The 14,855-nt window shown below is 41.0% G+C and overlaps 1 protein-coding gene across 9 annotated transcripts in view; it reads left to right on the top strand.

The window, feature by feature from the left end:
- Positions 1-14,855, top strand: part of mvb12ba (multivesicular body subunit 12Ba) — a 159,499-nt gene that overhangs the window by 36,746 nt on the left and 107,898 nt on the right. For 8 of the 9 annotated variants that reach the window (XM_080212245.1, XM_080212246.1, XM_080212251.1 and 5 more), the window contains 3 exons: positions 7,066-7,162; positions 7,764-7,893; positions 13,662-13,790. In XM_080212245.1, the coding sequence (XP_080068371.1) occupies positions 7,066-7,162; positions 7,764-7,893; positions 13,662-13,790 (356 nt within the window). The remainder of the gene's footprint in view (positions 1-7,065; positions 7,163-7,763; positions 7,894-13,661; positions 13,791-14,855) is intronic. The other variant, XM_080212253.1, reaches the window with a different exon arrangement.

Genomic DNA, 14,855 nt, shown 5'->3' with positions numbered 1-14,855 from the left:
GTTATACATAGCAGTAAATCTAAGTCGAAAGGTTTCCTCTCTTTGAACTTTTTGCTACTCATCTGAAAGCCTGGGCAGTGAGTTTGCTGTTAGGTCTTAGCTACTGCTTCTCTGGAGAAAGATGGTATTGACTAGTCCTCTGATTTCTTTTCCCTGTCTTTATAATGTTGCTCTTTGCCTTGGGGGAAGTGCCTGCTTCTCGTCGTGCCTCAGATTGGAATCTTGCAACACTGAGAAAAGTGGGAGCAACCTTGCATTGTGTGACCTAGAGGCAAGGCATATTGACAAACCTCTGATTTCTTTTCTCTTTATGATGTTGCTCTTTGCCTTGGGGGAAGTGCCTGGCCTCATTGTGCCTCAGATTGGAATCTTGCAGCATTGAGAAATGCGGGAGTAACCCTGCATTGTGTAACCTAAAGGCAAGGCATGTTGGAATTGGTGTAGTATATTTGCTCTAATAACTGGCTTAACTTCAAACCATATGTAGTACAGTAACCCGACTCGGTGCAGTTAAAAGCTAAGGGAACTGGAGCAAATGTCAAAATCTGCCCTTCCGTCTCATTCGACTACATCTATTGTTTTCTTTTCAATAATACCTTCTGAGAAGGTCAGGGGTGAGAACAAGACAAGCTCTTGGCTGATGAGCTACAACTCCAAAGGAAACCTTATACAGAATGTTTTCCTTTTTATGTGAAAGAGTAATTATCATTAATTTTTATTGGTGCTTCCAGATCATGCACACCTTTGGAAAACAAACCATTGTTCCATGGTTCATGTTCGTATGTGGAATGCAGTATACTTAGTCCTGTAATCCCGTCCACATGTCTCACTGTATTTTCAGTGTAATATATAAATTGTTATTAAACAATTTTTAAACCAAGTTTTAAATATCTAAAATAGTCTAAAATAATACATAGATGGGAAAGGGATATGGAGCTAATGGTGGCAATTGGGACTAGTGGGAGGGCACCATGGTCAACCAGTTTGGGCCAAAGGACCTGTTTCTGTGCTGTATTTCTCTGTGATTCTATAATAAAAATCAGTTTTTGTCTGCCAGGACATTTGACTGGATTGGTCAGTTGTGCCTGTTAGATTTATTTAGTGGACAGTGCCTGGATGTACTCAGTACCTGAACGTTAAGATCAAGTTTTATTAATTAACCAATTGTTCTCTAACAGGAAAGATCGAGATTTTCAAAACAACCTCACCACACAAAGAACACTCCATAAGAGAGAGACAACATGGGCTGGAGGGGAAGAGAAGGGGAAGTAGCATGGGAGGGAGATGGTAGGGTTGAGATGGAGGCATGGAAGGGAGAGGAGGTATGGAAAGGGGAATGATTGGGGGATGGCAGTTTTTAAAATTCTTTTGTCGAGGGCAAGGCCAGAATTGTTGCCCATCCCTAGTTGTCCTTGAATCAAATAGCAGATCTGGAGTCACGTGGAGGCAGATTTTCTATTGAAACAGGTGTGTTTTTACAACAATCTACAATAGGTTCATGGCCATCATTAGAGTTCTTTTTAATTCAAATTTTGAATTGAATTCAAATTCCAATATCTGCCATGGTGGGATTCAAACCTGCAACCCAGACCATTCCCCTTTTCCATGCCTGCCCACCCCCCCCCCCCCACCCCCATCTTTTTCTCCCACGTCTTCATCTCAATCCAGCGCCCTCCACCTCATGCTTTTTCCCCTTCCCCTCCACTCCATGTCATCTCCCTTAAGCGGAGTGTTTTATATTTGGAGAAATAGTTTGAAAATCCCAGACTAATTACCCTGGGTCTCTTGTATTATCTAGTTGGTCTTATAACTGGATGGGAGGATCCCAGAATGTAAAAAAAAAAGGAACAGAGTCATAAAACAACAACAAAAAAATTATTACCCTTTGAAGTTGGATTACAATACAATATTCTTTTCCACTCCCCTGAGCTGATCAAATACACACAGATTTTAAGATAAATACTGATTACAAAGCGTATCTTAAGCTACAATGGTCTCCATTATATACAGTCCCTTTTTAAACACACAAGTTAGCTGTGGTCAAATGCACTCTCCACCCCTAATCCAAGTGAATGTCTGTACATTTCTCCTCAAGTTCCCACCAGATGATTATCACAAGGGAGTTTCCAAACTTCACTCCTAAAAAATCTTGGCCAGAATTCTCTAGCCATTCCTGCCTCACCCCCAGTACCAGCAAGGACATTGAATTTGGTGTTCAGCCAAATTTCCGTTCACTGCAGTGGGATGGGAGAATCTCAGCTGTGAGTGAAGTGGGCGAATCTCAGCTGTGAGTGAAGTTGGAGAATCCAGCCCCTAATTTTACTATGCTTTCTATTGATGGTTTCCATTATTAAACCAGTCCAGGTTTTCCAAATTATTCTTTCAAATAAAGCTTCTGCTCCATTTTCAACACAATTCAGCATCCAGGTTTTTACAGCTCCCACTTCAGGATTTATTTGTCTTGATTATTGTACAAACTGTTAACAATTGCTTGAACTCTCAATTCTCGGACTCTTAAAATGGCATCAAACTTTTGATTTACCTTTTGAAGTCTGCTTTCTCCCTTGAACTCTGGTTACTGCAGCTGTGTCTTCCACTCAACATTTTGTCTCCTTTTCTTTGAATTCTCCTGAACAATGGTCTCTGTTCTCTTAACGTCAGTCTTAGCCCATTTCTGTCCCAATTCCCTGGTTATCTGGTTCTTTGGGAAGTCTGTCTCTTTGCAGCTCCCTTGTTCTGTTCAGCTTGTCTTTTTCTGGCACAGTTGAGAGATGTTCATTCTCTGGTGTCTCATCTCCAACTGCAAACAAATTCAGTTGATGTGAAATGTAAGAAGCCTTTCTACCTCAAAAGGACCGCCAGCTGCTAAGCGACAGACACATTCTTTGACTGGTTCGATCACTTGTAATGCTGTAACCCTCTATAGCACAATAGAAGCATAGTTTGATTTGAGCAAATCTCCACACATACAAAAACCTTTGACCAAAATGAATCTAACTACAAGTTTAACCCACTTAAAATTTATGCCTTATACCTAATGTTTACCAATACAAATCGTAGAATCATAGAACCCTACAGTGCAGAAAGAGGCCCTTTGACTTACCCCCGTATCCCTACATATTATACCCACTAATCCCTCTAACCTCCGCACCCCTGGACACTAAGGGGCAATTTCTTAGCATGGCCAATCAACCTAACCCACACGTCGTTGGACTGTGGGAGGAAACCAGAGTACCTGAAGGAAACCCACGCAGACAGTGACCCAAGCCGGGAATCGAACCCAGGACCCTGGAGCTGTGAAGCAGCAGTGCTAACTGCTGTGCTGCCATGCCACCCTTAATATAGATCCCTTAAATTACCTTTCATTTTCCCAACTCTGGATTAGTTGTTAGCCACTGTGTCGCATCTTAATAGTATCCTTACAGATTTTTTTGTATTTATATTACTGATAAACTTGTTTTAGTCAGAACAAATGCTTTTGTTCTAGGGGTATGGCTGACATTATGGCATCTTAGTTAGCATTGCTGCCTCACAGCACAGGGACCCATGTTTGATTCGGGCCTTGGGTGACTGTGGAGTTTGCATGTTCTCTCCATATCTGCAGGAGTTTCCTTCGGGTGCTCCCATTTCCTTCCACAGTGCAAGGTCAGGTGGATTGGCAATACTAACTTGTCTCTTAGTTTTCAAAGTTGTGTAGGTTAGGTGCAATAGCCACGGTAGGTTAGGTGCAATAGCAGGGTTCCGGGGATAGAACAGGGTGTCGTGGGCCTGGGTAAGATGCTCTTTCAGAAAGTTGGTGCAGACTTGATGGGCCGCGTGGCGTCCTTGTAGGGATTCTATGGTTTTATAATAAAAGTGCAGTGAATACTCTTTCTTTTTTCCAGACTTGATAAGCCAGTACCCAAACTTTCAAATATGCCACCGTGCAGAGCCTGCAATAACATACAAGACTAGCACAAGAATACAAAACCAAACTATTCTTTATAATTTGTTTAATAACAGCAAGTTATGTTTCTGTCAGTTACACAAAAGGGGTGGCATGGTGGCACAGTGGTTAACACTGCTACCTCACAGCACCAGGGACCTGAGTTCGGTTCCTGGCTTGGGGCACTATCTGTGCGGAGTCTGCAAATTCTCCCCATGACTGCGTGGGTTTCATCCCACAGTCCAAAAGACGTGCTGGTTAGGTACATTGGCTGTGCTAAATTCTCTCTCATTGTACCTGAACAGGCGATTAGGATATATTCACAGTAATTTCATTGCAATGTTAATGTAAACCTTACTTGTGACACTAATAAATAAGCCTAAACTTAAAACTTAAAAGATTCAGGATGGAATAAAGAAGTTGGCCAGGAGAAGGAAAATCTAATTTGTTGGAGCAAAAAGATAATGGAAAAACTGTTCTTAACATGGCTTCTTAAAGCAGGCAAAGAGATGGCAAGGTGTGGAGGGATTTAGAAAATCTTTTGACAAAGAATGACTGCCAATGTTGGAACAGATATGAGAAATAAAACAGTGGTTGTGTGCAGCTTCAAGGGTTTGCTGACATATCATGACACATGACCTTGGAGAGTGTCTGAAAACAAGGACAGTGTGCCAAAGCACATAAAGCTGATGGAACTTGGCAGGGGCAGAGAGTAATGAGAGTGAGCATGTAGGCCATAGGGTTCTGCACGGAGGATGGAAAGCATTGAAGAGTGAAAAAACTGATAAAGATGTGGATTAACATTTTGGCAGCCAGGTTGGAGCTGCTCTGGATTTAACCTATACGTTTCCAAATGCTCACTAAATTTATCTCAAGTTATCAATCCTTAAAACAGAGATGAAGAGAAATAGCTTCTCTCAAAGGGTTGTGAATCTGTGGAATTCACTACCCCAGAGCGTGGTGAATGCCAGGGCATTAAGTAAATTTAAGGAGAGCAGTGGACAGATTTTTTTTTATTTGGTGTTTGAAGGGCTATGGTGTGAGCGGGTAGGAAAGTGGAGTTTAGGCTGAAATGAGATCAGCCAGGATCGTATTAAATGGTGGAGCAGGCTGGAAAGGCTGAATTGCCTCCTATTCCTCCTAGTTCTTATGATTCTTAAGGGGAGAGTTTTAAAGTCTCTAGATTGCTGACAGGATTCAACTGGTTTCGGTTCGCTACTAACTCACCCATCACTGTACAAGGCAGCAGTTGTTTTAACCACCGTGCCTTATTAACATTGTAGCCTGCTGATCCCTGGAAATTGGCTGCTATCCTCTAGAAAATTGGGTGGCTCTTGGACTTGAGGTGATATTGGTGTAGATGTGGAGAACAGGGTCTTTTGGGTGATGGGGTGTGTACTGAAAGTATGGGGCAGGGAAAGCCTAAGCTTTCCTTTAGGATTGAAGGGGGACAGGCCCTGGAATAGAAAGTTTTAAAAAAGAGTTTCAGTTTTAACTTCGAGATCCTCTTCACGGTTCCTTGCTCAGGCTGAAAATTTAAACTCACTGTCTGGGCCCAATTGCATTATTGAACCCTGATTAGCACATGAATGAGTACAGTAATGACTTGTGCGGGTGCCTGGCTGCTTGTCTTGAAGCATCTGTTAAAGCCTGAAGTGGTGTCTTTATAGCAGTTAAATAATCTGGGGCATTTTAACTATCCGACTTTCTCATCTAGCGGATAGGTTTGAAGTTCCATTCCCCCCCCCCACACCCACCCACAAGAATTTTCACATATAATTGATGTTCAACCTCGTTATTCTTGACTGTGTGGTTTATGCTTATTCTTTTCCATGATCTTGGTCCAATTGCTGGTGAAATCTTGATTGGTGCCTGGCTCATGGGGTGTTGAGTTGTGATCCATCCTGTTACCACTTCTTAGCTCATTTTAAAATTCAGCTGTCTCTACCCTAACCCTGCTTCCACATCACTCCTATGCTTACTGACCTGCATTAGCCCCAAGCCCTCTGCCATCTCCAATCTAAAGTTCTCATCCTGCTGTAAAAATTCTCTATGGCCCCGCCCTTTCCTATCTATTCCAGCTCTATATTCTTTTATCAAGTGAAGACAAATAGAGTTTTTCAGACGTGCTACCATGAAGAAGGGTTACATTAATGGAAGACATCAAGGAGCCAACAGCAAAGGAAGCTGCGAGAAGATGTTAAAGGCTAGCTTAACCAGAACTCTTAACAATGAGTTCATCCACTGTTGCTGTGGTTGGAAAGTTGCGTATGCTGCTTGGCATGGCACTTGGACAACAATATTAGCGATGTCCAGCTCTATCTCTGCATCATATTCTTTGGTCACCCTTGAGTTGCCATATTTCATGAATTCCTCATTGTCCTTTTCCTGCCATACCTATGAAGGCTTCTCCAGTTGATTGGGCCTCCTTTAATATATTCCCTTTGCTGTACCAACAATCATACAGCCTTCCATGACATTAGTCTTGCATGCCAGAAAGTTCTCCACCTCCCCAGTTTTTATTATGAGAAAAAAGCTTCTCGATCCCATCTCTTTGGCTAACTCACCTGTCTTATTTCCTGGTAATGCTGGTGGAACTTGTAGGATTTATTGCACATGCAGAAATATTTGAGCCAAAGTGTGCCTAGTGGATGTTGATGGTAAGTAAAGAGAAGGGGTGGGATTTTCTCATCCTGCACCACCACGGGACACGGATCTTCCAAAGGTTCATTGACCTTGGGTGTGATTTTCCAGTCTTGGGGCGAGCACAGCTGAAAAATCCCACACAAGAAGTCTAAAAGAGAACCAATGTTAGTATGAATCTGAGACTGAAAATTATAGGGGGAACATAAGGACTTTTCTATTGAACCATAGTTGTGTAAATGTTCATATTCTTACTCAGATGGCAGGCTTATTACTGCGTATTTGTTTACGACAGGAACCACACTATTTTCTCATTGGTTTTGTATGGGGAAACTTTTATGGAACGTCCAATTGATTTTCTAGTGTTTACTTGGTAGATGGAGGTTTATTTGTTTCTGTGTCAGAGAAATAATGGAATGTTATGACACAGGCTATCCAGAACATTGTAGCATGTGTGACACCTTATTTTTTTTCTCTCTCTCTTGCGGCTTTTAAAGAGCCATTTAGGGAATGTGCTTGTGGATATGAAGTTGATCGATTTAAAGGATACTTTACCGGTGGGCTTTATTCCTATCCAGGAAACAGTGGACACACGTAAGTTATGGTTCTTACGTGTTGCAGACATGGTTAAATAGTATTGGATTTTACCAGATAAAGGCATGTAGCTTTAAAGTTTTGAATTAGAAAATTTATCCCTTATTTCACGGCTGTTAAAGTACAACAGTAGTTGTAAATTATGTTCTTTCACAACTGGAATTAAACCACTCCTCTCTGACTCTGGTACAGCATCTTGCTCAGAGGAAATTAAGGTGCAAATTAAGTTCTTCACAAAAATACACAACATTTGAAAGAACTGTTGTATTTTTTTAAAAAAATCTGTTCTGTCTGCTGTATAGTTGGGGTCACTTTGACAAGAATAGCAGAAGTACAAAAACCCTAGGGGATGTGAAAAATTGTCACACTTTTCCTTAATTGGTGCAATAGTTGCCCATTTCAAAACCTATTGGTAACATATAACAAATTAATAATTGGAGTGTTTGTGTTATTTATTATAGGGGTATATTTTTATGTACATATATCAGGATAAGCATGAAGCAACTGCTTTTTCTGTTTTTCATGCCATGTTATGAATCATGCTTGAAAGCAATTTTGATAATAGGCACCTATTTATATATTAAAATTATCTTTTAAATAGAAGAGCCAGCTTTCAGAAAGAGGAGGATGTGTATCAAATTCATTCCTCGTGACTCAACTGAAGCTGCCATTTGTGATGTAAAAATTCTTGGCAAATCTAAACAAGCTCCCCCTCAGTATACCTTCATTGGGTAAGTGTCCTTAATTTGATAATCATACAGTGAAAAATGTGTAAGTGTGGTCTCATTAAAATCATTGTGCTGTTTTACTGCAAGTTTAATTTTGTCCATTTCAGTGCTGTAAAATGTGGCAGATTGCATTTATCAAGATTGCTTGATGGATGCATGATAGATGTATTGAAGCTGAAAGTGAATGATGGCAAAATACTGCAGATGTTGGAAGTCTGCAGCAGAGACCAAGAAAGATGGAAATAACCAGGGGTCCTGGCAACATCTGTGGGGAGAGCAAGGTGAAGGTTTTAAGCTTGTGACCTTTCACAAAATGTTTCAACAGAAAGGATTCTGATGAAAGTCACAGTGGCACACAGTGGTTAGCAGTGCTGCCTCTCAGCACTAGGAATCCGGTTTAAATTCCCACCTTGTCTGTGGAGTTCTCCCCGTGTCTGCGTGGGTTTCCTCGAGGTGCTCCGGTTTCCTCCCACACTCCAAAGATGTGTGCGTTAGGCTGATTGGCCGTGCTAAATTGTCCCTTAGTGTCAGGGGATTAGCAGGGTAAATACATGGGGTCACAGGAGTAGGGCCTGGGTGGGATTGTTGTCTGTGCAGGCTTGATGGGCTGAATGGCCTCCTTCTACACTGTAGGGACTCTGAGCCATAGAATCATAAAGGTTTACAACATGGAAACAGTCCAACTTGTTCATGCCACCCTTTTTTTTAACCACTAAACTAGGCGCAATTACCCATGTTTGGCCCATTTCCCTCTATACCCATCTTAACTATGTAACTAAATGCTTTTTAAAAGACAAAATTGTACCTGCCCCTACTACTACCACCACTGGCAACTCGTGCTGGACACTGCACCTGTCATTCATCAGGTGTGAATTGTCAAATCTGTTTTTTTTTATGCAGTTGCTGACAGATGTGCAGAGCATTTCCTGCATCTTCTGTTCTCAATTGAATTTTAGGTTCCTTGATAATTGCATTAAGATTTGTGTTATCTGGTGCTCTGCTAATTGAATCCTCCTATGAACTGGAATTCTGGGCTCAGGTCTATTTTATGACTGGAGATATCAAACTCACCGGGAGTAGTTATAGGCAGTCTGTCCTTGCTGGGGTCTCGGCCTTTTGCTGCTCTGCATCACCTTCACCCCATATGCACTACTCACTTGATTTGCACACTCCCACACCCTCACAAGACCTCAACACTCACAGTTGTTCTTGATGAATATGCAGGTGTTGCCTTGTATCTCAGTTAACCAGCACCCCTTGTTCCCAAATCAGACTGGATAACAGAGATTTTCCTGTACTTAGTTTACCTTGCAAGTTAACTTCTTAAAATTCAACTTGCTGCATCATTTGTATTCTCTGTCTGATTTATATAAGCTGTATTTTAATAGCTCAGTGCTTTATTTAATTTTGATTCTTTCATTTGTTCTTTTGTATTACAGTAAGAAGTAGTGCTAGATTAGTCTAAGAACTGACAAATGTATTGATGTAAGCCAAAGGTTTTGTTGATCACATTGTAGTTTTATAGGGATTAGGGAACAGCTAATGGGGGAAAAAAAACATGCATTCTGTATTGTGTTGCAGAATGGCTATGTTCTTTGGCTTTTTGCTTACACAGAAGATAATAGAGTGGCTTTCCTGTTAACTGGAGTCCCGTAATCTTGCAGAAAAAAGTGTTTTTTAATGAACTCCTGTACAGAGAAAAGTTTGGGATAATTTAACTCTTGCAAAGCCTAATCCTGCAAAAATCCATGAGGGAGAAGGAGCTGTCACTCAATCGTATGTTTAACCCTTCTGCAGGAGGGCAGCTAATTCTGAATTGTGGGCATGGTGATCAAGCCTTCCAAGCAAAGGCTTTAAACAACACATTATAATGATTGTAAAAATACCATAACATATGAAACAATCCTAGCCCGTGGATGGGTGGAAATATTTTTCTTGCTGATCAGTCAATCAATCCATCACCTTCTCCAAAGTCTCATTGTCCTGTTGCATTGGATATGAATGGTGCACAGAAATTTCCATTTGTTCAATAAATTTATTGAAGTTCCAGTACAAGTGAGGGGTAGGATATCCATACTGTGTGACTGTCCTTTGGGCCTCAGCCTTTAATCCCACATCCACCTGTGCACACTTGATTGTGTATGTGAGCTGGAATGAGGGCAGTGAAAGTGGGACAAAATGCTGGAAAATCTCAGCAGGTCTGACAGCATCCGTGGTGAGAAAATAGAGCCAATGTTTCGAGTCAAGATAATCCTTCATCAGAGCTGTGAAAGTGGAAATCCTCTGTAGTTTTGCAGTAAGGTGGAGTGAAATGTTGTCAAACGCAATTGTGCCAATTCATGTAAATTTTTAAAAAGCTTTACCAATCACAAAACCAAACACCATTTCACCCTGACAAAAGATCATCCAGACTCGAAACGTTGGCTTTAAAAATACCAATTATTTGCGCAACTGTGTCCTGTGTTGTAACCAAAGACCCTCACAATTTACAACAGCCAGAGTTTCTCTGTGACTGTAGTACAGGTCTGGTTTTCACAATAGGTTGTTTAACGACAAAAATTCCAATATTTTCTTAATTAAACACGACACAGAACAGACTTGGGGGGGGTGGGGGAAGCAAAAATCCCAATAAATTAGATAATTTTTCACCTTCTTGATTCAAGTATTTTTCCAAATGTCTGCATTACAACTGAAGACAAAGTTAGGTTTTGTTTACTTAGGAAAAACCGTTTGCTCAAATGGGAAAAGAATGTGGTGCCGCAACCGATGCCATCAAAACATTCACATGGACTTTTTAATGAGACCATACTCTGAAACATTACTGCTTTCAATAGTTGAAAAGGGACAGAATCTCTTTCTTTCTTTAGTTATGGACTAATTTCCAATTTTTTCTCTAACCTGATGTTTGTTACTCCAAATTCATCTGGAAATTATAACCAAAGCATACTGGTTACCCCACTTCCCAAAGATGTGCAGATTAGGTGGATTGGCCATGTTAAATTGTCCCTTTGCTTCCCAAGATGTGTAGGTTAGGGGGAATACAGGGTAAATATATGGGGTTAAGGGGAAAGGGCATGGGGTGGGTCTGGGTAAGATGCTGTGTTGGAGTGTCAGTGCTGCCTGGATGGACTGAATGGTTGTCTTCTGCAGTTCCGTGGATTCTGGTGCCCATTGGAAGTGCTTGAGGCATGACCCAATTGCCTTGATTTTTTTAAGAAGAAATTTATACCATGAAAAATGTTATTTCTGTTAAAGGCACTTTTTTGGCCTATATTAACCATCTGGGCTGATTTCAACCAGGAGTCCTCAACCCTGCATCTCGGCAAGATCTAATGGGGGTGTTTCACCGTTAATTATCTGACCCTGCAGAATGATGGTTTCCTTGCTTGTAGTGCAGTTGATCTGGCTTTCCACTCGCTGGCTGGGCGAGGACAGAGTTTTAGAATAGACTTGAACTGTAACCAACCCAAAGGGTTGTTACTTTCTTTCAACCTCTGCTAGAATTAATTGGATTTTAAAAGAAAGTGCTACCTTTGAATATGTAATTAGATTCAGATTATTCTTGCTATTATTTTTGCCCTTTTTAATATAATCTGTTCTTCCCCATTTACATTGTGACTGACACAAGTTAAATCAGTCACGCTCTGGCTAAATACTGTCAGCTTTCCATGAGCCCACTTTATTTAAGTTGATTAATTAATCGCAACAGAGTAGGATAGCAGAGGAGATGTTGGAGAAGCTGTAAGTTAGAAGAACACAAGAAAATATGGGTGGCACAGTGGTTAGCACTGTTGTTGCACAGCGCTAGAGACTAGGGTTCAATTCTGGCCTCAAGTCACTGTTTGTGTGGAGTTTGCGCACTCTCCCTGTGTCTGGGTGGGTTTTTTCCAGCTGCTCTGCTCTCTTCCCACGGTCCAGTGATGTGCAGTTAGGCTGATTGGCCATGCTAAATTGCCCCTTAGTGATACTGAGGATTAGCAGGGTAAATTATGTGGGGTTACAGGGATAGGGCCTGGATTGGTGTAGGCTCAATGGATCGAATGGCCTCCTCCTGCACTGTAGGAATTCTATGAAAATTGAAAAGTGTAATAAAAAAGTAAAAATTAAAATATCAATATATTAAGTGACCCAACAATGTTACATTTGTGATAGGAAATTGGATGGAGGAGGAGATTTCTGAGGAGTTAATGCGAGGGACGCATTATAAAAGTCAGCAATTACTTTTTTCTGCAGGTTTATAAATTTTTTTGTGTTTATTGAAAAATGAAGGTTGGCACTGAATCAATGAGCTTTGGTACTCATGGAATTCAAACAAAAGGCTAAGTTGTAATTGTTTTTCTTTTGCTGAAAAAGATGAATGCCTATCATAATTAAAACCATTGAAATAAAAACCAAATATTCTTCGATTTCTTTATTCCAAATGGCCATTAAAAGCTTGCGAGATTAATGGAAGCCTTCTGAAGGTTATTGGTCATTAATACTTAACTGAATTTAGAACACACTTTAGAACACATTTTGAACAGCAATGTGTGTTGACTGTAAATGATGTATTTTTATGTTCCTCCAATTTCAGCATCAGTGCTCTAAGAATTGTAGTTTCTTGGGCTGATAGGGCCAGAGTGCACAAATCTGGGTTTTGGGAAGGTTGTGAAATTGGGTCAAGACCAGATTTCCTTGCAGAACTGTGACGCCGCAAGATATTATCTGTCGTGGCTCAGTTGGTAATGTACATGCCTCTTCAGTCAGAAAGTTATGGGGCTCAGTCCCACTCCAGTAATCAGCTCACAACCTGTGTTGATGCTCTGCTGCTGCACTGAGGGAGTGCTACACTGTTGGAGATATTAGCTTTCAGATGTGACGTTCAACTGCCTGCCCTCTGAGATGGACATTGAAGTTTCCATGATGCTGTTACAAAGAAGAACATGAGGGTGCTCACAATTAACCCTTACTTCACATCACTAGGAAGATTATTAAGTCACTATCATACAGGTGTTTGCGGGACCGTGCTGTGTGCAAATTGGCTACAGCATTTCCTACATTGTAACAGCAACTATACCCAAAATTACTTTATTGATTGATTGAGTGTAAAGCGCTTTTGAGTTGTCCTCAGAGAATGAAAACTTTAATAGACGTGAGTCTTTTCTGATTTCATGCTAAGTTCAGTAGGAATGTTGGAAATCTTCAAGTTAATTGGCACCTGAAAGAGCAACGTTAACCATGGAAGCCCTCGTATGTGGAAGGCCACCATTTTGCCCATTGAGTCTGCACAGAGTATATACCAAGGCCCATGACCCTGCCCTATCCCATAGCAAATCATCTAACCTACACATCTTGTGAAACTAAGGGGCAATTTAGCATGGCCAATCCACCTGACCTGCACATCTTTGGATTGGGGGAGGAAACTGAAGCACCTGGAGGAAACCCGGCAGACATGGGGAGAATGTGCAAACTCCACACAGTCACCCAAGGCCAGAATTAAACCCGAGTCCCTGGCACTGAGACACAGAAATGCTAACCACTGTACCACCTTGCTAGCCCCTGTTTTAGATGTACCCTTGCCAGTACTCTATATTTAGATACCTGGTTTGAGAGTATAAAAATTCCAGTAACTTGAGTGAGAATTTTGAGGTTTAGCCCATTGTGATACTTTGATCTTTGATCCTTGGGCTATGAAATTTTTATGATTTCATTAAAGATATTGAGACTGAATATATTTTTAGCAAACAAATGTATTTCTAAAAAATGTATAACTTGTTCTGTGCAATTGTTAGGGAATTGAACAACATGGGCGTCTGGTACAGAATGGGAAGGGTTCCTCGCACACAGGAATTGTCAACAACAGCAACAACTACAGCCCTGACAAATTCATCCTCACCGAGTCCTGCTCCTAATCTCCCCAGGTACTGCTGTATAAAAGCTGATGGGAGGGTATTGATCAGTCATTTGTAGGAAGAATTTCCTGATTTGCGTCCTAATATGGTTGCCTTTTGAATCTTTTAATGTATTATGGAGCAAACACCGCATTTCTAGTGATTAGACTGGGTAAATGTGGGGTTTTCCCTCCCCAAGTGAAAATTGTCATTATGCGCAATGCTGGACTTGCATGCAAATTGCTGTGATGTTGTGGCAGAGGTGAAGGCAGGAACCAGTTTAGACTCTCATCTGCTCTGGTTTTTCTCTATTTTTGACCTTTTCCTGCTCTTTAGCTGCAGAGGGAAGTGCCATTTCCACTGAAAATATTTCAGAAGACAGTCACTCAGCACACTCATGCAACAGTCAACCTGAGGTTGAATCTTGGGTCACTTGTCATTTCTGACCTGAACTGTTCCAGTTCACTATCATAGTGAAAGACATTGTTTGCTAAGTAATTTTCCTAGAAGGTTTCTTGCAACTTTGCTCATTGTGACATTGCTCTACAGTGGGAGAGATTACTGATGGTTGTGGAGTGCATGAGTGCTAAATCTAATCATTGAAAGAGCGTAAGTGGTATTAGGCTTCTTTGAGACCAAGAATTAAATGTTTCAGATTTCTAAAGAACCTGTTGATTTTTTTTTCTTTTTAACGTCAAGACATGTGCCAAATGATGGGTCATATAATACGGTGCAACTCAGTGAGGTGCACGTAAATTTTTTTTTCAGTTAATTCATACATAACTCAAAGGTTCATGGGTAATAGTGTTATAGAAACGTAGAAACTTGAAGCAGGATTATGCAATTTGGCCCTTTGAGCCTGCTCAGCCATTCATGTCGATCATGGCTGATCATCAAATTCAGTATCCTGATCTCTGCCCACCTTCCCCCCCCCCCCCCCCCCCCCCAAAAACCATTGATCCCTTTAGCCCCAAGAGCTATATTTAATTTCTGTTGAAATCAGACAATGCTTTGGCCTCAACTACTTTCTGTGGTAGTGAATTCCATAAACTCACCACCCTCTGGGTGAAGAAATGTCTCCTCCCCTCAGATCTA

This window comes from Carcharhinus amblyrhynchos, chromosome 25, assembly GCF_965287045.1.
Source record: "Carcharhinus amblyrhynchos chromosome 25, sCarAmb.v2.hapA, whole genome shotgun sequence".
In the NCBI taxonomy this organism is placed as follows: Eukaryota; Metazoa; Chordata; class Chondrichthyes; order Carcharhiniformes; family Carcharhinidae; genus Carcharhinus; species Carcharhinus amblyrhynchos.
The sequence above is the reverse complement of the archived record's forward strand: the minus strand, read 5'-3'. Positions and strand labels throughout refer to the sequence as shown.